A 24,975-nucleotide genomic window follows, 5' to 3' on the forward strand; every position below is an offset into this window, starting at 1 on the left:
CTAAAACTTTAACCCAAGGACCTAGGTCAAACAGGGGCCATAATTTGTATTTAGGATAATATGAAGTTACATGTATATTACCTCATTGTGTGATAGTCCTGAAAAACAGTTTGAAGAATCAAGTGAATTGAATGAAGGGTATTGGAGTTTGAAGTGAAAATGCCAACCTGCCCAAAAACTTGAACCAGGCGCGGGCGCAGACGCCGTGAGTAAAACCTTTTCTTTGAATAGTCGAGCAAAAAATAAAAACTCTGATTTTTTTTATTTTATTAATACTTCTGTGGTAAAATACTATAACAAAAACACTTATACCCTCATAAATACATAAAATTATATAATAAAATTTATATTAATTAACAACAAAATAATATACCAGTTTAAATAGGCCTTGGCTATTCATAATAATTCTGACTATTTGAAGCATCATATTTGAATCATTTTCTGCTTATAAAGGAATAAAAAAATCAGTGTGAATGCATTCCAATCTTACACTGAACAATGTTTGTAATTAATCAAAATTGATATGTAATTAAAGTGACACTCTTATTCAAAACCAATGCATACACATGTATAACAAATATCAATTTTGACTTATATACCTTAAACTACTTACTAAATGATGCATTTATGGAAAATATTCATTACTGATAACAATATTGTAACCGTGTATTTAATAGCAGAAAGTGCAAAAATATTAAATGATTGGTTAATGCTAAAAGATTTACTACAGTCTACTATAGTCTCATAAGGTAGAAATACCATGCTTTATGCTTATATCTTTCAAACTAAACACGGTATCCTTCATAAAAACCATTGTTTTCGACATGTATTTATTCATCCTTTTTGATAAATTAAAACAACTTTATTAATTTAGGTAATCTTATTTGGGAATAAGAGTGCATCTTTAATATTTAATTGGAAAATCTCCCAATTTTAGCAATATGACGTTGTGCAGGAAATGAAATCATAAATTTCTACCAATCACCACTGTGTATGTGAGATTCACATTTGTCTCTAAGAGTGAAAGAAACTGAATTTGTCAGAAAACAGGGAAATTATACTTGGATAAAAATCGCTGTTATCCATTATTTGCAAAATAAATATCACTGAAAATCATGAAACAGATTTATATGGGGAAAAAATAGACTATTCAAAACACTTTATTAAAGTTTTAAAGCATTCAAGAAACCTCTTTTCAAAACTCATTTGAATGACGTGAATTTAAAACACAGTCAGAATAAATTTAGGTTACAATTCATAATGGCCTTTTAATCACAAGTTCTGTATAAGTGTCAAAGTATATCACAATTATATAGTATACCATAAATGTAAAGTATCATAGAAATTTATAAGGCATACATGTACAAACATTTAGGCACAAAGGGAGAAACAAGTGAGATATAATTATGTCAGATCTCTTCATGTAAAACAAACTTCTACCAGAGTTCAAGGGACTCACTCAAGGTTTGTAAAAGGCACTTTTTACAAACCTTTTTAAAATGTAAAATGAATAGTTTCCAATCATCAGAAGTATTAAAACTAAGAAAGTTACAGCTTGAACCCTTCAACAAATGTTGATATATGCTTAAATATTAATTTATTGTCTTTGAAAAATCGTTGCTATAGCAATTCAGCAAAGGGTTGTAGTGTGATTGGTTGATTGACATTATCATGTGATGCTTTTAAGGTATTTAATAGATGTTAAAATAGCCAATAAAGTTTGTATGAGTCCCTGTGGTCGAGTGGTTATGCTATCGTTTTTCTAAAAAACAATAACACTAGCGTGTGTTCCCTCTACACTAAACTCAGAATATTTTTATACTTAAATTGTATTTTTTTCCTCAATTTAGGTATCAAAGAGTAAAGAGTAAAATAAAACCTTCAGATGAATTTTGGGAAAAACTTTATTATCCATAACATGAGCGAGTCCCTTTAAAGCTGCACTATCACAGATTTACCATTTTTACAACTTTTTTTTATTTTTTGTCTTGGAAAGAGCAATTTTTTGCTTAAATATATCCAAACCAATGATATCAGATTGCTGACAAAAAGGCAGATTGTAGATTTTCATATTTCCGTTCGAAAATTAATGTTTTATGGCTTAAACCGTTACTAACGGTTTAAGAAAAATGCATAAAACATCAATTTTTGGGCTTAAATATAAAAATCTGCGATCTAAATTTTTGTCAGCAGTCTTATATAACTGGTTTCCATGGATAATCGCCAAAATTGGCTTGTTCTAAGACAAAAAATAAAAAAGTCAAACGTTCAATCTGTGAGAGTGCAGCTTTAAGTTCAAACACATTTAAACAGCTGCGGTGGCCTATTTGGCACAAACAAAAAGTCATTTAAAATAAAGTCAAAATGAGATCTAACATCCATATGAAAATATATAACCCCTGCATAATAATTGAGTCTTCACACATTTGTGACTTTTACTCTTCTAACTTAATATTCCTGAGGTATAATCATAACATTGTTGATTTACACAACAGTAACTTACAATACCAAAGGACACAAACCTAATACATACACACAATTAAGCCAGAAAGTTCAAAGGTCAAAGTTAAGCAGCTAAGATGTCATGGTCACTGATTTGACTCCCTCTAATGTCAAGGTCATGCTCATATCCATAAGCTAAAGGTGGAGTTCACTGAGGTCAAGGTCTTATCACCAAGTTAAAAGTGAAGTAGCTAGGATCTGAAGTTCACTTAGGTCGAGGTCAGTCTCTAATCCTCAAGTAAAAGGTAAAGAAGCTATGATCTGAAGTTCACTTAGGTCAAGGTCAGGCTCTAATTCACAAGTTCAAAGGAGTAGCAGCTTGAAGCTGAAGGTCACTGACATGTCAGACTCTAAAGTAATTACACACTAGGTCAAATGTAGAGTAGAATTAGTCAGGGTATGAATATCACAGTGAGTTGTCAGGCGCCAAGGTCAAGGCCAGATAGGGTTTACTGTTGTGCCAACAAAGCCTGTTGTACTGCAACGTCCGCTCCAGCTGACAGTGAATCAGGGTCCCTCTGAAAGACAGCATGTACATATAACTTTAAAATTCAGGTTTTTTACTCGATGACTCTCAGAATGAAATAAATGTTAGACAATTTTCTGACTATTTATTTATCAACACACATGAATCTTGTTAGCTTCTATGACAGTCAGGAAAAAACACATTTATTAAATCATTTTCTTTTTCTTTTTTGACATTGATTACTATTTATGTTGAGAACTGAACAATGTTGTATTTGAGCATTGGTCTGATGTATCATGCAATCCAAATCTATGGAAGCAATTTAATTGGTCAATAGTCATTATTTGATAAATATTGACCAATCAAATAACATTTCGACTAACTTTAACCAAACCAAAGAATAAACTGTTTTTTACAATTAACTGCAGAGGTTTATTGAAACAAAACAACAACGACATCAACAACAACATCAACACATTTTAGCACAGTTTTTAAACTAAACAGAACTTGAAATGTTTAATGAACCCAAATCTCACAACCTCACAAAATTATCCATTACTTAAAGGTGTTTCACTCGTTCAATCATTTTATTAACCAGTTTCTTGCCACCCTGTTCTTTGTCCAATTTTTTTGAACCCTTTTCAGCATTAAAAGAATAATAAAATCCAGTTAAATTATACAATAAATATGTATACATAAATTGTATTTTTTTTTAAAAATGGCATCAAGGTTTCGGACAATAGTGCCTATATGAAGCTTTGCCAGCAGGTGGTTTATTTCTTCCAGTTTATCATTCAGATTTTGAGGAAATTAAAAGATTTAAATAGCTTAAATAATTGTATATTCACTTTAGAATACTCCACAATTTTCTACACATCAATATGTAGTACATAATGCTACGAAATCTATAGACTGGTTTATCTACATAACACGTGCAATGCATTGGCAAAAATAATCATTTTTGTTGTAAAAACAACTTATCAACAAAAATATAATAATTCTGAAAAAGCAAAGATGATTAAGTAATTAGACGCACAACAGTTATAGCACTAACAACCAAGTTATTGAAATTTCAATCACGAGGGTTGTTGGTGTAATACCTGTTTAATACCATGTTTGCAAGGGAAACATTCAATAACTAGCAACTGTATAAGTCAATTTGTTCTTATTTAACCAAATGATAGTTATTGCACCATCTCCGCCTTGTTGTTATTGTTTGATATGGTAATTAATGCATAGGTGAAAAATAAAAAAATGCTCTGCAAAATGGTACACACTATATTCATAAATCTGACTGTGAGCTACACTAAAGTCTTACACCATGTGTACATTTTACACTAATAAAGAATGCAAATATGTGACATATACAGAACAACAGAAATGGTGAAACAGGGTACACATGCCTTCAAAATATGTGAAAACATCAAGCGAGCAAGTGATTATGATATATAAAAATGGTTCTAATCTTTTCCTTCAAAATCTCAAATCAAATACAAATGTACATCTGCATGTATACTTTATACAACCGTGTAATACCATTCTTTTAAAAAAAAAATATAAAAAAAACATTCTAAAGGTAGTCTAGTCATATGCATTGTCACCTATTATAAATATACTAAACTTCTGAAAATTGTATGTGCCTCCAGTATGTAGCACACATAATTCTTTTAGTGACAATGACCTATTGACCAAAAAAAAAGAGGTCATCGACTGACCATGACCAGTGTGCGTAACAAGTTAGAAGACTCTATAACAAGTCATTCAAAAGTTTTTGATCCGAACATGATGATGATGGTGATGATGATGAAGTTGCTGATGATGATGGTAATGATAGTAGTGATGGTGGTTGAGGTGGCGTTGTTGGTTGAGGTGGCAGTGGTGGTTGAGGTGGTGGTGGTGGTTGTGGCAGTGGTGGGTTTGGCAATAAGACGACAATGACGATGACGATGATGATAACAATGACAATAACAATTATGATGATTGTCCAAAAAGATTATTACAATGGCAGATGATGACAACAATAACTATGGTACCAGTAGTGATGATGATAATATTGATGACTACAACTACAATGATGAATACAGACAATGAAAACAATGATGGAAAAATAAGGTTCTGAAAGCTGTCTTTTTATGTCAACAAAAACTATGTACATGTTTATGCATAAGAAGCTGCAATTGTGCATGGAACATAGTAGGAAAGATCTACAGGATTTCTATGGGACACACTTCCACTTACCGGCACTAATGGGGGTTCCCTTTGTACAAAACATTCAGCAGTTAATGAGTTGACTAAAACAGCTTTAACAATAACTTCACTACCACACCAAAACTAGCAGCTCTGCTTTTAAAGCTGCACTCTCGCAGACTGACCGTTAAGACAATGTCTGGAAGCAAGTGATCTAAGACTGCTGACAAAGGATCAGATCTCAATTTTTGATATTTACTTTCGAAAATTGATTTATGCCTAAAAGTGTCACTAACGCTTAAAGAGAAAAGATTGTTTAGGCAGTTTTCCGAACAATTGGGATATGTTCTTTCTTGAGTTTTTTTAAATGCCTGAATTTAAGGCACTGAAGTCAAAATCAGCTTATTTTGAGACAAAATTTTAATAATACAGCTGAACACCGATGGCTCGAACTCCCAGGGACCGGCAAAAACCTTGAGCCTCGGAAAATTTGAGCCAAACAAGAATGCTTACATTCAGTATAAAAAAAATGGATCCTTTATATTCAGTTCAAGCCACCGAGGAAATCAAGCCATGCAAGCTGGAACAACCGGGCTCGACTGTTATAATCTCTAGATTGTCAACCTGTGAGAGTGCAGCTTTAAACACGAAATGCAAAACATCGTTTTAATCTGTCACCATATGGATGGGAAGTTAATCTACTTGTTGAGGAAATTTGATTAAATCACACCCTTTTGACAAATATATACAGTGGTATTTTCATTTAATCATATTGTCAACAAAATATATATTTTTTCAAATATGAACATGAGCAATTTTGTTGAAAATTGTTAATTCAGAAAACAGTTAAATCCTGGTTAGCAATTTAATACCAACTAATATATTTTGTTAATTTCTCAAGTTATTTGTATGGAACTTTGGTAAAAAATATTTATCTAGTCAAAACAAACCTCATAACAATGACTATAAATACCTTAAACTCCAGCATGAGCAGATCGCTGAGGCGTTTGACCTCGTTAGGCTGAGCGAGAAGTGCTGTCGTTCGTCTCATGTGGTCCTTCATCATTGCCCTCTGTTGCCGAGCGAACACCGTGCTTTCTTTCTGGGCTCGATCATACATTCTGGTGAAAATGATCACACAGTAAACATGATTATTACATGCTGGTTAAAATGATCAAAATGCTGGTAAAAATGATCATAATGCTGGTAAAAATGATAATACATTCTGGTATAAATGATCACACAGTAAACATGATTATTACATGCTGGTTAAAATGATCAAAATGCTGGTAAAAATGATCATAATGCTGGTAAAAATGATAATACATTCTGGTTAAAATGATCATACATGCTGGTAAAAATGATCATAATGCTGGTAAAAATGATCATACATTTTGGTAAAAATGATCATACATGCTGGTAGAAATTATCATACATTCTGGCAAAAATGATCATACATTCTGGCAAAAATGATCATTCATGCTGGCAAAAATGATCATACATGCTGATAGAAATGATCAAACATTCTGGTAAAAATGCTGGTAAAAATTATCATACAGTCTAGTAAAAATGTTCATACATGCTGGTAAAAATTATCATACATCATACTGTTTGAAACAGTGAAATGTCATTTTTATTTCACTAATAAATCTCTTCAAACCACTGGAAAGCATATAATAAAAAACTTTTCTTTGTTATTAGAAGCTTCTTTTTGTGTCAGACTTTGCACACTAATTAAATTAGTAATTAAATATGATTCTAGTAGACAAGTAATTAAATATGATTCTAGAAATAATCACATGTACTGTATAACATTATTTCATAAACTGAAATACTTTTTTAATTGTTTTTATGTTTTTACATTAAAGCTGCACTCTCACATATTGACTGTTTTGACTTTTTTTTATTTTTTGTCTTAAAATGAACCATCATTTGCGTAAATGTCTGAAAACCTGTGATATAAGGCTGCTGACAAAAGATCAGATAAGATGTTTTATGACTCAAAGTCACAGTTGCCAACACTTTAAGAAAAAGAAGAATAAGCTATCTTATAAGACTGAATTGAAGGCATTGATACCAAAAGCAGCTGATTCTGAGACAAATACTTAAAAAAATGTCCAAACTGTCAATCTGTGAAAGTGCAGCTTAAAGTTTTGACAATTCTTTTTATTTTTGTCTTGTAACGAGCCAATTTTTGCAGAATCCATGGAAACCAGCTAAATTAAACTGCTGACTAAAACATAGATCGCACATTTTGATATTCAAGTTCAAAAATTGGTTTTATATGCATTTTTCTTAAACCGTTAGTTTAGGCCATAAAACATTAATTTTCAAACGGAAATATGAAAATCTACGATCTGATTTTTTGTCAGCAATCATATATCATTGGTTTGCAGATATTTACACAAAAATTAGCTCTTTCCACGACAAAACACGAAAAAGGTGTAAAAAATGGTATATCTGTGAAGCTTTAAAAGTACATTAATTAATCAATTTTAAACTAAGAAAACTTACTCTTGGTAGCCCTTTTCTTTTTCGCGGACTTTCTTGAAGCTCTCTCGTACCATTTCCTTGTATGTTGGGGCGTCAAGTGTGAGCAACAGTTAAGAAAAATATACATGTTCTGTAGTCTGGTTAAAGCTTTCTTCATAGGTGAAGAATTTACCAGTCACCAAAGCAATTACTGCAACTTGTAAGAACATTTAGGGATGTTTTCCAGTTAATTAATTGGGCATACAACCATGTGCTTTTATTTGTTGATAAAATATAAGCCTGTTTTTGGTCAAGTGATTGTTTGATAGCCAACTGGCCCCAATTTTTCAAAACTTCTTTACCTTAACACTCTTACGTAGCTTATTTCAATTAGCCGAAATACATACTTAAATTAAATTTTGATTAAAAAATGATTTATTGAGATTATAATAAAGATAATTTCTATCTTAAGTATGAAACCTTGTAAAAAAAGTAAACATTACACAAATTATTGAAAAACAAAAATAGTGAGCTAAGCTTTATCCTGTTAAAAGGGATTTAAGAAGTTTTGAGTAATAGGGGGTCAATCGTAAGAAGCAGATACCGCCCTAAGTTGATCTTGTCTTTGAGCAGATCACCTCAGCAGGAATGCAGATATATATACCATCAATCCAAGTTTCTTTTGTAAATGGGAATCTCATGCATTTTCTGATATCAAAGTGTCAAAAAAAAATTGAAAATGTGTAAACAAGTGTATAGTGTATTAAGTTTGATGTGAATGTCTGCAATGCGATTACCCATGGTTATAGGCACAGTGATCATCATTAAATCATGCCAATTTATAACTTAGAATTCTGTATGTATCACCTGTCAGGAGCCTGCTTTTCTTTTAAAAGTCACCATGACCTTTGACCTACCGGCCCATAAATCAATAGGGGTCATCTACTGACCATGACCAATGTACATACCAAGTTTAAATCAGTCATTCAAAAGTTATCAAATGGAAAGAACAGTGTGACGCCTATGACAACGACATTGCCACACAAAGTTATCCCTATTACAGCAGGCTTCATACAGCCAGACTGGCAAAACAACAAGGATTTTAAGGAGAGTTTGAGAACTCTTATTCAATTTTCAATATTATTTAAGATAAAAAAAATTAACACATATTTTCAAAGACTAGCAAGCTATAAAATATATTACATATTTGTGACATAGTAACCTGTAGTTGTCCTTTAATTTTTTTCATTCTTTACATGGGATTTCAGGGAAGACTCGCCCATTTAACTGATGTCAATAACCTTTATGGAATGTTTACACGTTGCTTTGTGTTTATTTTTGTGCTCAACCAGCCAAGGATAAGCAAACAAACAAAGTTTTTTGAAAACGCAAGATATTCACAGCATTATGAATCTGCAAATGGAAACCTGTGCTCACATTAACTGTACCACTGGTGTTTTGAACCTGTACCAAACCCGTACCTTTACATGCATGCCAAAAGATTTGAATCGCAAAGGGCTACTAGCAAAGCGTCGCCTTAGACCAGACTCTTTTTTGTAAAGATGAACTTTTTTATTAAAGATATTCTATTTGGAGCAGAAAAAGAAAATTTAAGGACTCTTTCCGAAAATACAAGCACTTTTCAAGCTTTCAAAAGTTTAAGAAGTTATTATATGCAGTAGCCTAAAATTCAAATACTTTTCATGTCTGTGCAAACCCTATTACAGGCAGTATAAAACAAACCACAAAACAAAAGGGGAAGTACATGTGCCTTCTGACAAAGATTAATAATTTTTTACACCACCAATCAGAATTCATCAATTCAAAAAGGATATGGAGGGAGGTTCTCCTGCTCTGTACGCTGGACGTGGAATGTCTGGCCCGACTCTCGAGTAAGATTCTTCACACGCAGGAAGTGTGCAACCAATGGGCTTTGGCCGTAAAGATTGTAAACAGACTTTACGGTGTCCGCTCCTTTACATGCTGGGTGGGACTGGAAAATATGAATAATTTTATGAAGCATCAATAAAATAAAAATAGCACTGATTGATCAAAAGATTTGGCTATTTTTATGAAAAGGTATATAAATACCAGAACAGGGTAACAGATGTTTTCTTTTTAATATTCAAGAAAAATATAATCTTACTAATCACAAGTTAGTGCAAACAAAAACAAGTCTAATTATTTTTAAAGTAACATCAGTTAACTGCAATAAAACTCATCAATAGTATAAACACATTATTTTTAGGGTGAGAGTGGTCTAGTGGTATAGATGTCCACCTCTCACCCAAGAGGTTGTGGGTTCGATCCCCAACAGGTGTACTTTCTCACGGCCTCTCAAAATGGACACCTGTACTGTTTTATACCCAGGAAACTGACAAGAGCTTGATTCTATAAGCTACCAGCTTTCATCACAATTTAGCTTAAAGAAATTGGTATTAACTAAACATTATTTTTATGTGTACGACAGAAACATGTGAACCTCTTCTTTAGGTTTTTCCTCCTTATGCGCTGCGGCCATGGCCTTGATGACATGCTCCGACTGGGTTTCTCCTTGATCCGCCTGTGACTCGTAATCCTCAAACGTTGTCTCTCGTATAGGGGTCAATGCCTCCACCAGTTTACGAGGGTCCACTGACTTCTTCTCCTTGCTAGACTTCTTAGTGGACTCGGTCTGCTCAACTGAAATTTGTAAAAAATAAATTTTTGATAAAGGAATACTTAACCTCATCAAAATTAAGACTTGCCAGGCAAAAATTTGGAAAAAAGATAATGATGAACCACAGAAATTTAACAACAAACATTAAATCTAGAAACTCCTTTTTCTTTTCTTGTGTATAGAACACATTCATATTAAATTGCCTGATTCCTATCTAAACCGAAAATTCTGACAAGTGATGATTGGGGTATGTATCATTTTGACATTTTCCCACTGCGTCCTATCAAAAATATTTAGGATTTTTACCCACTTTTTCACCAAATATTTGAGTCTGCTTTTTATCTATGATTGCGTTCCATACACAGTATAAAACTGTATTTTTGTGCATAACATACAAATTTATCAATTATGTTTCATTGTTTAATCTCGGGGGTCATCTATTTACAGAATCTTACAGTTTCTGCACAAAAAAAACGCATTTCATTTTTCAATTGACCAATGACTAGGTCACAAAGTTCATCTTTACCAGGTATCTTGCCCTCCTGTGACGACGATGATGCCGATGATGAAGGCACCTTGCTGGATCCACTCCCTTTCCCCGACCTGTCACTCTGAGACAACTTCCTGTTGCGGCCCTTGCCCCGTCGTGAGTGGGTTGACATATTGGACGCAGACTGAGACACAGACGCCGAGCTAGCATAGCGGCTGATGTTGGTGGAGATTAGGGAGTCCAGAAAGTCAAAGTTAATGGATGTGTTAGCTGGAAATGTAATAGAAATATACATATCTGATTACACTGTCTGCCAATAAGAAGATATTGAGTGTTCATCGTAGCGAAACAAAGCAGCCAGTCTGATGGTTTCATTTGGCCATTTGAGGATATGTGAATGACAAGTAAGTTTATGTTTTGCAATTTTTACATATTTTACTGACTTTGCCGTTCCGGACCAAAATTATAATAAAAATTAATATATTTCGGACCAATTTTTTAACCATTTTCTGTGACAGAAATCGGTCCGGCGTGGTCCAGACCAGCAAATTGTTGGTTTTAGAAGCCCTGTATACTTATTTATATACATGTATATTGAAATCCATTTTAGCTTTATACATCAAAGAATGTGTTTTTTTAAGTTTGGTGCAGTTTATTTTATTTTCCCCCTTTTCATTAGTTTTTTTGAATTTTTTTTAAATTATCAATGATGAAATATTTTTTAAGCATTTACAGATGAACCTCGTTGGCTGGAACTCGCTTGGCTTAATTTCCTCATTAGCTCGAACTGGATGTAAAGGACCAATTTTTTTCTACTGAATGTAAGTATTTCCATTTGGCTCTAATTTCCTGAGGCTCAAGGTATTTTTGCCGGTCCCTGGGAGCTCTAGCCAATGGGTTTTAACAGTATTTAGATCTTTTACAAAGAGAGACACCAGTAGTGGGCTTACATTTTTTCTTCTTGGCGTTGAGTATCTCTTCCCTCATCTTGATATTCGGCGGCTCCAGTTTCTCCATGTTCCACCTCAGCCAGATCCGAGGGGCGGGCTTGATCCCTGCACACAAAAAGTTTCAATTTTCAAAATTGTCATTTCAAAGTTACAAAATGTGACCATATTATACTGTGTATAGGACGCACTTCTTTACCCAAGAATGTATAATTTCTTTTAAAGAATTCCACCGAGAGCTTTAAAATATAGGTATTATGTTATTTAAAAATCATTTTAACAAAAATTGCTTCATAATCATGGTCAATTTTGTTTTCATTACCCTCCTTTAATATAATAAAGCGTTATTATGGTTTAGCGTGAATATGCATTCATTGCCAAATAAGATAATTGTTACTCAATACAAATAAAGCACATCTTTGCATCTTTAAGGGCCTGGACACCAGATGGTCCAAAAATCGGCAAACACAGTATTTCCTCAAAACTAGCCTAGAATTGTCAATGCGAGCTAGCATGAGGCCGATAATACATTACTTTACATGGTTAAAATAATAAACGCAACAATCATGTCGCTCTCTCATCTGCTTTTCCCCTTTTGAAATAGCTCATAATGGTTTCCCAGTTTAAATCATATCTGTTTTATGATGAGTACAAAAAATATACCGACGCTACTGGGATTTAAGTGGTAGACTACCCTAGTAAATTTTCAATTGGAAAAATGCGCAAAAACTGTGATAGATCAAGTAGAGTTAGCAATGTGATACATGAGTAAAAAGGTTCAATGTATTGTAAACAGCGACATTAATTTTATGTAAGTTTTTGATAATTTTATTTCTTTCTGGCATTTGTATCCCAGGATGTCAAGCCTCTTAAATGATGGATATTTTAAACTACTAGTAAATTGAGAGATGGATGTATCTCTATTTAACTTGAGCATTGTGAAGCAAACACCAACGCTTGACTGTTTTGTCTCTTAGTCCAACAAGGGCAATAACTCATCAATTATTAAAGTCAGAGTTATGGCCCTTGCTGAACAAGCATGTCTGGCAACATGTGTACCAATCTTCATTTGAATATCTATGATTTTTTTTTTTTACCAATGTTACAGTCTATCTAGCATTGAGCCCTCAAGAGGCCAAAAGTCTATCTAGCATTGAGCCCTCGAGAGGCCAAAAGTCTTTCTAGCATTGAGCCCTCGAGAGGCCAAAAGTCTATCTAGCATTGAGCCCTCGAGAGGCCAAAAGTCTATCTAGCATTGAGCCCTCGAGAGGCCAAAAGTCTATCTAGCATTGAGCCCTCGAGAGGCCAAAAGTCTATCTAGCATTGAGCCCTCAAGAGGCCAAAAGTCTATCTAGCATTGAGCCCTCAAGAGGCCAAAAGTCTATCTAGCATTGAGCCCTCAAGAGGCCAAAAGTCTATCTAGCATTGAGCCCTCGAGAGGCCAAAAGTCTATCTAGCATTGAGCTCTCAAGAGGCCAAAAGTCTATCTAGCATTGAGCTCTCAAGAGGCCAAAAGTCTATCTAGCATTGAGCCCTCGAGAGGCCTTCTCTGTACCTGCAATCCAACCATACACAAGGGCGACCAGATCTTCCTTGAATTCTTCCCCAAACTGTCTATATGAGTCAGGGAAACAGTAGCAGAAGGCCGTGTACAGGGATTGGGACATCAGGCTAGGGTAATCCTGGAATGAAGATACAATAAACAGTAGCAGAAGGCCGTGTACAGGGATTAGGACATCAGGCTAGGGTAATCCTGGAATGAAGATACAATAAACAGTAGCAGAAGGCCGTGTACAGGGATTGGGACATCAGGCTAGGGTAATCCTGGAATGAAGATACAATAAAGTTTAAGCTTCAGTATAATGCTTAAGCTTTTGGTATATTTGTGTACTTCTTTTTCAATCAGGTTCTTTTTTTTTGATAACAAAATGAAAGTAAGTGTGAAACACATTAATTATTCTTTCAACAGAAATTTCGTTACCAAATTGGTTGTTTGGCAAATTTCTGCTGTGACCATATTTTGTAGGAAGAAAAATTACTGAAATGTTTTACTGAAAATGCTGTTTTACTGTATTGAAAAAGTTTTCATTGTCGCATTCGTCCGAATTATAGTAACAGAAAATATAAAATGACTGTATTATAATTTGATCAAAAAAAATTGTAGTCAAATAAAAGTATTCTTTTAAGTTTGATAGTTACTTCCTGCAAACTATTAAATCCTAATTAAAAGGAAGGAAATACATTGTATTCAGTGATATAAAAGATACATTTATTTTCTTCAAAGATTGTAAATCCTCACATTGAAGAAGACGTCCCTGTATGCCGGATTTTTCACAAAGAGCATGAGTTTCACATAGTTGAATGCCGCCCTGTTGAAGAGTTTGATCTGGGCATTCTGGCTTGACTGGAACTTGTCGAGGAACAGGTACCAGAACATGTCCTGTGGGAGAAAAGTTATCATTTCTGGGATTTCCCTGACACGATTTCCTGGCTAACCGCATTTTCAACTGACTATGCATTCCTGGGAGCTCGAAAATAAATAGCCCAGGAAACAGACTGGAGAGTGATTCATATAAGCTTTGAGCTTTTCTTACAAACCAGCAAGAATAAATTTGTGTAAAGCAACTATTAAACCAATGGAGATATCTGCTAGACACAAAAAAAAACACAAATGCCCATGGGCTTGCATCAAATATATTTTATTTAAAAAAGAAGATGATTATCGAGGGTGGACTTCATTTGATTTAGAGTCATATTAATTCAGGTCCAAATGCTAAATAGTAGGTTAACTAAGCAGATATAGGCAAAGGGCCTGTGAATTCCTGGATCTGCCACTGAAAAGTCTCTTTAAATTTTAACTGAGTTGTTCACAGTTACCTGGAAAACAGCTTGCGACATGGGGGAGTAGAACCAGCGTTCAAAGTCTGGTCGGTATTGTGGCTGAAAACAAAGTAGAGTTTATAGGACTCAAGGATAAAAAATGAGAGTCCCAGAGCGATCTTCAAAGCTTGTCTGATGGTTTTCAGTCAAAAAGGTGGTATAACTAAATAACACTTAAAGTAAGACTTATTGTACTTATGGTAATATTTACTGCAACATGTGTACCAAGTTTCATTTGAATATCTTAAACAGATTTTGAGTTTATGGCCAAAGTTTAAAGTATAAAAAAATGTTTGAATAATATATTTAGACCAATATCTATATAAGTATATATGTAAATTCAACTAGTACATACATTTTGAAGTTACTAGGTACTTAAAGTGTACTCAAATATCTCTTGAACAATATTTGAATTTCTAGTTAGGCAAATAAAGGAAACAAAGTGTGATTAGGGTTACATCTTGTCCAAAAACAATAGGGTAGGTAGCGTTTTTAATTTTTGCTTGTTATAAGGGTTGACGATGGACATATAAACCATATGTCCTAGGCTTTATGTAAGAACATTGTGTCATCATTGGGGAGTGGCAGCTTTTTCGTAGGAAGGGCTGGGTAATCCAAACTAATTTTATTTTTAGGCATTATTGAAATATATTATTGTACCTTCCTGCCCAGGTCCATCATAGCATCGGTGGCCTTCCTCATCATATCTTGCGCAGGAACATCCTCTGGGAGTTCTGTAAGCTCTGTGGGGTCGTACCCTGGGTATTGGTGCAGCTGTATATTGAAAGGTTGGGTATCTTTAAGTTTAAACATTCTTTATTTTTCAATGATCGTGAAAAAAGATAAACTAACTTATAAATGCTATTAAAGGCACTCTCATTGGCATTAATTTGTCCTTGTATAGTGGGGGGAAAACTGAGAAACCAATTAAACCCACATGTCCAGCTAGGTGGACACCAGCCATTCTTACATGCGCCCATGCCGGGAATCATATAAATGAGGTATGCATACATATTTGAATATTTCACTAGTAAGACCTATCAACGTTTACAATTACTGTTTTCATAATCATAATCTTGGTTGAGGTTTAATAAGAAACTTTCTCTAACCAATTCCATACATATAATGTATATGCTTCTAAGATAGATAAGAGTTATAATAAGATATTATAATTAACACAATTATTAACAGTAAATTATTGGTTGATAACGATAACCATAATAAGAAATACTTACCTCCACAAATTTGGGCTTGCCTGAGTCTTTTTTCACCTAAAAGTAAAATGCATATTAAAATGTAATATGACTTTGTACCAAAGAAACATTACTGTTGTGGTCTTAGTTCAGTCAAGTTAACGAGTATTGTTAGCAGTACAATTGTCCCCTACCTGTTTTGTTGCCATAGTAACAATAATACACAAAGTTTCCTATAACTAGGTTGCATACTTCTTGAGTTATCACAGGATCCATATTTTTAGTGCCACTTACGCTGTCTTGCTATAAAGCTAGCATTTATAGGAACATGGTCGAGTGTGCATCTACAGAGCGCGAGGTCGTGGGTTTGATCCTCACCAGATGCACACAGCAATTTATTCAGTCTGTTACTTGGTGAATATGGAGCATACATCAGTAGATGACATAAAAATTAAAGCTAGATCATGACTGTGCAGATAATTTATTTTTTTAAATTATTTTTATGAAAAATGGAAAAAAAAATCAGCAAATACATTTTCATACACATTTCACTGAATTATTCGAATATCCTTACAAAATGATGAGATATATATATATATATATATATATATATATATATATATATTTATATATATATATATATATATATATATGTACATGTATGTACCAGTATAAAGCAAGTTTGCAACATTTTACACCACATTAGAAATAAATCGTCACATGGATGTTGGACACTTACCTGATTTTTGCTCGGTGACAGACTTATTTTTGATATGTTCCTTACTCGCTCACTTCGGCCAGGTAAGAAAGCTGAATATCAAAAAAATGTTAATGAAAATTACTCTCTTAGAAAAAACTTTTATTTGCAAATACCCCGGTATTACAAAGACAAAATGCATAGAGCTTACAAACAGAAGTTATAGACTGCATCTTTTGTCAAACTCTTAATGTACTTAATAATGATCATTCTGCAAATATATTTCATATATTCCCAGGCCTTTTTCTAGGCATCCCAAGGGCCCCTTAATTCTTTATAATCATGAACAATTCCAAATTTGTACATACTTGCCTTGGATTTTAGCAATAAGTTTTCAAAATTAATGGTCCAAAAGTAGTACTCTAATGTTTACAAAATGACCAGGAAAAAGTTTGATTCAACTTGAACCAAAATCTACAGAAATTGATGTTACATATTTAATTCACGGTCAATTTATTTCCTGCCGATCAATTTTGGGCCCTATTCCCAATGCAAAAAAATTATACTTTTTCCCAAAAGTGAAATAAAATTCCTTATTTCTGTTTTGAATATGTATATTTTTTGTATGGAACAATTGGTGTGCTCTAAAAGAAACGAACTTGTTCACAATCTATATCATTTCTATCTATTTTAACAGCATTTTTGTCCATTGGTAGGGGAAAATTGAAATTCCCTAAAAAAGTAACAATGAAGCCTTCACTATTGTCATGAATTGTATTTGTATTGTATTATGCGCGAACTTATATAGCGCGACGTCGGGGCACTAGGATTGAATGTCGACGTCACTTCAGTTGTATTGTATATATATCATAGTTGGGTAGAAGGATCGAACCTGACACGACATGTTATTTCTTACTCTGTCTTACAAAGACATTTTGTTAGTTGAACGTTGGCTTTGTCACGGCACACGTCAAATAAAATTCATGACAGTATGTGTATTTAGTTGAGTAAAAGGATCAAACCTGACATGAGGTGTTATTTCTTACGCCGTCTTAGAAAGACAACTATCAAAAAGACCCCTGCCACTTCCCTAAAATTGTGTAAAAAAAAACCCTGACAGCTTAGAATTCCAAGCATTGGCATGGAGGTCTTAAGCCAATGTGTTTGGACCTACTTTGTTTTAAAGTGTAATAGCCTGCAAATCTGTTCATCTCCTTCTGTTCTCGTTCTGAAACAAGAGGGCAAGAGAATTTAAGATACAAAAAAAATGTGTTATCAACATACCCAAAACACATGTACAAAAAAAAATAATTGTAAGATAATTAATACTTAAACCCATTCATCCGAAGCTCTGGGCAAAAATAATTGGCAATGGGCAAGTTAAAATTTCCAGCATGACCAAAAGTACTTCTTCACAATAGTTGTAAAATATTTAATGTTTAAACAAAACATTTATCATTTTTTACCAGGTTTGCTCCTATAATAGCATTTTTACAACACAATTAATAATTTGCTTTTATGAGTTTCAAACTCAGACTCAGGACTAAAGTGAATACGATCGAGTCCAGATGAAGCAGAACAATCAACACAGCATACATGCCATATTTCTGAGAGGCTTCCCAGGGGAGTTCCAGGGGATTTTGATTTTACACCAGGGGATTTTTATGCGACGAAAATTTGCGCAGGAGAATAAATATAAGAATAAATACAGAAATACACTCAAATTCCAATGATTTTTGGTCCTTCATGGAATTTCAACCGTATAATATTATTGAAGCTTTTCATTGTCAACCTTAAGCAAGTTTTGAAAAAAAAAAAGTTTTGTTTTTGTTTTGTTTTTAATTCCAGGGGATATGGATCCCCCGGCGGGGGACCAGGGGATGGGTCGAAATTCCGGGGGATTTTTCCCCCCACGCGGGGATATGACATGTATGACACAGTTACCAGTACCTTTTCGTTCGATAATTTGCCTCCCCACAGTACTTTTCGGCCTTTCTCCTCGCACAAGCTGCTCTTCAGCATAGTCTGATGCTCGGCTCTCTACAACCAGCTGGGTGTACCTTTGTAGTTTCCGGTCCAATTTCCCGATTTTTTTGTTCACTTCTTCAATCGATCCAATCAGAAATGCTTACAAAAGATAAGGAAAGAAAACTAAAATATTTCTTTTAAACCTGGTGATATAGACCTTCCATGATATGGTCCAAGCAGTACAGCCCAAATTGAAAAAACAGTAACTGACAGAATGGATTACAAACAGAAACGTCCAAGGTTTTAAATGAATGGATGACCAGAATAGCAGATGACCAACCATATTTGTCAGACAGATATTGGCCTAAGCTTGGAAGACTATCAAACCCACTTTGACTGACCATAATGTCGCAATTATTATAAATGAATATCATAGTTGTTTGTTAAATAAATCTGGGTCATTTATTATAAAGTTGCTCAGATCTAATTTTGGCTGATCTGCCAATCTGCCCTGTACTACCACCGGGTCCTACTAAACACTGCAAAGCCTAGCAAAGCCTAGCAAAGTCAAGCAAAGCCTAGCAAAGCCAAGCAAAGTCAGTTGTATTTTTATTTATTTTTATTTAGTTTTATATATTTAGTTGGAAAAATGTATAATTTATTGCAAATTTTGTGTTAAATTTGTAAAATTACATTACTTCAAGATTGTAAAGTCCAGCAAAACCTAGCAAAGCCTATGAAAACCTAGCAAAGTCAAGCAAAGTCTGTTTTATTGTTATTTATTTTTATTTATTTTGATGAGTTTTATATACTTAGTTGGAAAAATGTATAATTTATTGCAAATATTGTGTTAAATTTGTAAAATTACATTACTTCAAGATTGAAAAATCCAGCGAAACCTAGCAAAGCCTAGCAAAGCCTATGAAAACCCAGCAAAGTCTGTTTTATTGTTATTTAGTTGTATTTATTTTTATGCGTTTTATATATTTTGTTGGAAAAATGTATAATTTATTGCAAATATTGTGTTAAATTTGTAAAATTACATTACTTCAAGATTGAAAAACCCGGAAAACCTAGCAAAGCCTAGCAAAACCTATGGAAAAATGTATAATTTATATGTATTAATTTAATGACTTGTGCATTAAAACACAGAAATGTCACAGGAAGTAAAATATTCTTATCTCACATACATCCTGATTTTGTCATATTTTTTTATAACAGTGAACATTTCTTACTATCTAGTATCCGTTTATAATAACGACTAATATTCTTCATTTGTATCATCTCACATACATCCCGATTTTGTAATAGTTATGTTAAATTGAATCCTTTTGCGTATTAATGTACCCATTAGCAAGCGTATGGATCAAGAAATGATGTGTTGTATTATTTTTCTCATTCTTTCAGTATTATCGAGTATCTGTTTACAATAACGACTAATATTCTTGCTTTTAATTCTAACATTGAACATTTCTTACTATAAGTATCCATTTGTATCATCTCACACACATCCCGATATTTACTACATGTATGTGTATTATTTTTCTCATTCTTATATTGCTATCGAGTATCTGTTTATAATAACGAATAAGATTTTTTTATTATAACAATGCACATTTATCTACTATAAGTATTACCTAATTGTTGTTGTTTTTTGTAAATGCACACGTATGCAAAATAACTAAATAAATTTTATGTATCATTTTTGGCTTTCTCATTACTACCAAGTATCGGTTTGCTGGTCTGCATCGAAATTTTATTGCACTGTCATAAATGAAAATATCTGAATACACAGAAGTTGTTTACTATCAGCGGTTGGAGATTAAAACACCTGGCATTTATCATTAATCATACATTTTGTCACCGTGTGACTTTCTCTTTCAAATTCTGTTAGAAAATTTATTGTTCTTTTTTTTGGTTACATCTTATTTTTCTATGATATTTACTTTCATAATTTCCTAAAGGAGACTTTTGTCAGTCATTCTAAATTGCAATTGAGTGTTTTGACATTTCTGATAAGCTTTTACTGCTTCCTCTTCTTAATTATTATCAGTTAATTATCTCAGATCATAATCATAAACCTTACTCTTTGAGACTTTGACACTTCTCAATTATCTCAGATTTAATCTAATTGTAAATTTTATTTTTGACAATAATTATTTTTGAGTGACACTTTCTAAAATCTTCGATCATTATATTTTTATCACTTCATTCTGATTGGTAACTTCTACTCTTTACGTTAGTATATAAGTATGTACATTTTTCATTTAGGGAAGAGAAAATATATACATTAGAGATACATATAGACTAGGAACTTTGTACTTCTTCTTTTACTAAGGAAATATCTTTGAACTACTTTTTTTTGTGACTATATAATTAATTCACTTACTTTCAAAACTTAATATATCACATGGACTATTGAATGTTTCTTGTTAAATAAGTCTTTGGATTTATCTTTGTTAACTATTCAACTTAAATATGGAATTAATAAAGAACCAACTTTTAAACATCTTAATTGGACTTGAGTGGTTAATCAAAGTAAACCATTAAACGTGATCGGAATTTAAACGGTAACTCGCAGTTGTGCCAGCTAATTCCCCAAATTAATGGACAACTGCACGTGCCCCTTAGACAGTGTGGCTCGGGCTCGGTAACCACCCCTACTATACCGGAATGTATATACTGGCCTGTTCCCGACGCTGCACCACTTAACTGGGGTGCGCAGCGCCATAGACACATCACTTGAAAGAGGTTGTCACTAGGATTAATTTTATTAATTTTTATAACATCGCATCCGGCCGCTGTCCACTGAATACATTCACACCTCCGCCAACCCGTCCACAGCCAATGAGAATATTCACACCTCTTACATAATGTGCCCTGTATTCCTTGGCCAATGAAAATATTCCGTCCCGTCCCGCTCACTCCGCCTCCTATTAGGTTAAGCCAATCAAAATAATTCATTGACATTATTCAACATGTAACTGACTTAGCTCTAATTTCTTTGACTTTGCTAGACTCGGGTAGAATATCATGCACATATGCCTTATTCTCTTTATCATAAAATCATTTAATGTACAAAGACATCTTTTTGTATTTTAATATTACTTATGCGTGTTAATTCATTGACTTTGTTCAAAATAAAACTGACTGATTGACTTTGCTTGACTTTGCTATAATTTGCCTGACCTTGCCTGAATTAGATATTGTATCATGCATTTATTTTCGTTCTCATAAAGTCTTTTATTCAACAAAGATATCCTTTTGTATTAAAATATTACTTAAAAATGTTAATATATTGACTTTGTTAGGAATATATCTGACTTTGCTTGGCTTTGCTAGACTATGCTTCGGCTCGACCTTGCTCAACGTAGATTGAATTTGATATTGTAGCATGCAAGTATGCCTAATGTTCGTTCCCATAACAATTACTCAATAAAGACAACTTTTTTTAGATTTAAATCTTACTTATGAGTGTTAATTCATTGACTTTGTTCAAAATATCCCTGACTTTGCTAGGCTTTGCTAGACCTTGCTCGACGTAACTTGAATTTGACATTGTAGCATGCAAGTATGCACATTTTTTGTTCCAATAAGGTCAATTATTCAACAAAGACATCCTTCTGTATTTTGTATTAGAATATTACTTCTGAGTGTTAATATATTGACTTTGTTCAAATTAAATAGGACTTTGTTCAGAATATATCTGACTTTGCTAGGCTTTGCTAGACTTTGCTTCGGCTCGACCGTGCTCGACGTAGCTTGAGTTAGATATTGTAGCATGCATGTATGCATATTTTTTTGTTCCTATAAGAACAATTATCCAACAAAGACATCTTTTTTAACATTTAAATCTTACTTATGAGTGTTAATTCATTGACTAGGTTCAAAATATCTCTGACTTTGCTAGGCTTTGCTTGACTTTGCTAGATGTATCTTTGATTAGAAATTGTATCGTGAAAGTATACGGTATTTTATTTCTCATCAAGTCAACAAAGACATCTTTTTGTATTTTAATATTACTTATGCGTGTTAAGTCATTGACTTCGTACAAAATAAAACTGACTTTGCTTCAATTTACTCGACTTTGCTTGACTCAGATATTGTATCATGCAGATATCATGCAAATATGCCTTATTCTCGTTCACAATAAGTCATTAATACGACAGTCATCTTTTCGGGATTAAATAACGATTATAAGTCCTTCTAAACTTACTTTGTTAAAAACAACAACATGACTTTGCTTGGCTTTGCTAGGCTTTGCTTGACTTTGCTAGGCTTTGCAGTTAGTAGGACCGCCCACCAGGTCTGCCAAATTGAGCCATATGGTATTTCAATCTGACAATCTGGACCCTTAGTCATGTCTACAATCCTATTTATATAAACAAACACTTTAAAATGGTACTCTATGCATCTGTGAATTTTGAATTCCCATGAACAGAAATGCTCTTTAAGTCTTTGTGATATGCTGATTCTACCATTAATACAAATACCGTATTTTCTCCACTATCAACACGGAGAAATTTGGTCCTAATTTTGAACCTTAAAGTAGGGGGCCCGTCTTATAGGCGAGTCTATAAGAATTTCATAAAGAATAGAGTCATAATCAGGAATATTCAACATAAGGTATTCAACTGACTGATTTATTGTCTGTGGATGTCACACCCCAATAAAAGTGACACGATCACACCTATCGGATTAAGACGACCACATATCTGCTTTGTTTCGCTACGATGAACACTCAATATAACACATGTTATCGGTCGTTGTTTTTCACAGGAGACATATTTTGTTACCTTTAAAATAAAAATATTTTGACAATTATTTTTTTTTTAAAATGCATTGTTATTTTTTCTATGTCCTTAATAAAACTTACTTTTTCCTTACTATAAGGCCTTGCATATATCATGCACATGCATGTAACTAGCAGATTTCTATACATGTTTCATTAATCGTCACATTAATTTATCCGCAAACATCAATGGTTATTTATTACTCAAAATTTAAGTCCCATCAACTGCAATCCAAACAAACACTTGCGAAAATATAACTCATTAACACATGTAATGGAATTTGTTTTGTTTGTCGGCTGCAGATCAAACAGTACAATTTGCGACGTCACAGCACGAGCACGAGCTGTGTAAAGATCAAAGATGCACTGCAATGGTTTGTGTTTAAATAGGTCAATCAAACTGTATGAACCCACTTAAATCCCAAATCTAGGCTGGTTCAAACATACCATACCATCGGAAAATAAAAATCAATAATCCCAAGCAAATGAACAATTTTAGTTGATATTTAACTGTTAAGCTTGAACATTATCACAGACTTGGAGAATTTCAAGTGCTGGATTTGCTTTAAAAATCTACCCCGTCTTATAAACGAGTCAAGGCAAAAACACCAGATTTCATGGGCAAAGTAGGGGGGTCGTCTTATAAGCGGAACGCCTTATAGTCGGGAAAAATACGGTACACAGGCATGACGTCATCCGGTCAATAATAATATAGCCCACACAAGGTTGTAACAGACAGATCGGCTATTTGATAGTCAAAAATAATAGACGTTTAATACAGAATTCTTCTTTTGAAAGAAAGGATTTGCCATATCGAAAATCATAAAAAACAACAAAGTCCACATACAATTATTTGGAAAAGGCTAATTGACAATCAGTCAGCGTGATTACTGTGTGAATTCCTTTGCATGGCATAAATAGGAATTAATATTATTTACTTAGGTTAAGGTCTACACTATAGAATAGTCCACCTCAAAATGGCTGTCAACGAGTCTTTTGACAAGTTTTTTTTACTATGGCAGATTCAAGATGTTCACCATCCCAGCAAAAAGTAGCAGAAGATCACTGCGCAGAGATGTAATCCTCCCAGCCACAATTTTTGAAATTATTTATGTTATAAATTCAACTTTCTATGAAAATATTATTGCCTACTATTAAACACATATTTATTAATGTCATTATGCAAAAAAAACATGTTCAGTTATCATAAAACACTTTATGTGAAAATAACAACTCTAACGCCAAATTCAATCCAGATTAGATCACTGTCAGGTGTAATTTGTAACAATTTTATCATTATTATTCAACATCGATGCACAATATTACTTAATAAAGTATGCATTCTTTCGCCCAATGCTTTAAGGGAGAGAGTTGTAGCGTTACGGGGAAACATAAGAAATGTCAAAATAATAAAAAAAAGTATCCCTGATCATTTATTATTGTAGCTACAGTACAGAGTAGAGTATAATTTCTTTCCAAATTTTATTTTGTCCATGGCAACCATTGATTTTGGAAAATAATAAATACGGATGTCTACATAAGGATACGTGATTTTGCTCTTTGTTGTATTTCAAGTGATCGTTTCTTTTGCTCGAGTTTTTCCCAAGACAAAACATTACTGTCATCGATCAGATCCATAGGGGATCCAACTCGATTGATGCCCGCCATCTTGACGCTACTCAATTTCTATGTGCTTCAGGCGCTTTAATAAAATATTTCTGT

At 33.5% G+C, this 24,975-nt stretch overlaps 1 protein-coding gene across 1 annotated transcript; it reads right to left on the reverse strand.

Annotated features, from left to right (window-relative positions):
* Positions 1-258: 258 nt before the first annotated feature.
* Positions 259-24,926, reverse strand: LOC128244262 (protein FAM227A-like). Its single transcript, XM_052962283.1, has 16 exons — positions 24,801-24,926; positions 18,444-18,620; positions 17,668-17,721; positions 16,536-16,606; positions 15,839-15,874; positions 15,264-15,377; positions 14,601-14,663; positions 14,023-14,163; positions 13,279-13,405; positions 11,727-11,831; positions 10,813-11,046; positions 10,110-10,309; positions 9,463-9,620; positions 7,670-7,747; positions 6,129-6,276; positions 259-3,020 (listed from the first exon to the last, which is right to left on the reverse strand). Exons 1-16 carry the CDS (start codon positions 24,919-24,921, stop codon positions 2,952-2,954), a joined length of 1,896 nt encoding a protein of 631 aa, XP_052818243.1. The 5' UTR covers positions 24,922-24,926; the 3' UTR covers positions 259-2,951.
* Between the last annotated feature and the right edge of the window lie 49 nt (positions 24,927-24,975).

Source organism: Mya arenaria, chromosome 2 (assembly GCF_026914265.1).
Source record: "Mya arenaria isolate MELC-2E11 chromosome 2, ASM2691426v1".
Taxonomy (NCBI): Eukaryota; Metazoa; Mollusca; class Bivalvia; order Myida; family Myidae; genus Mya; species Mya arenaria.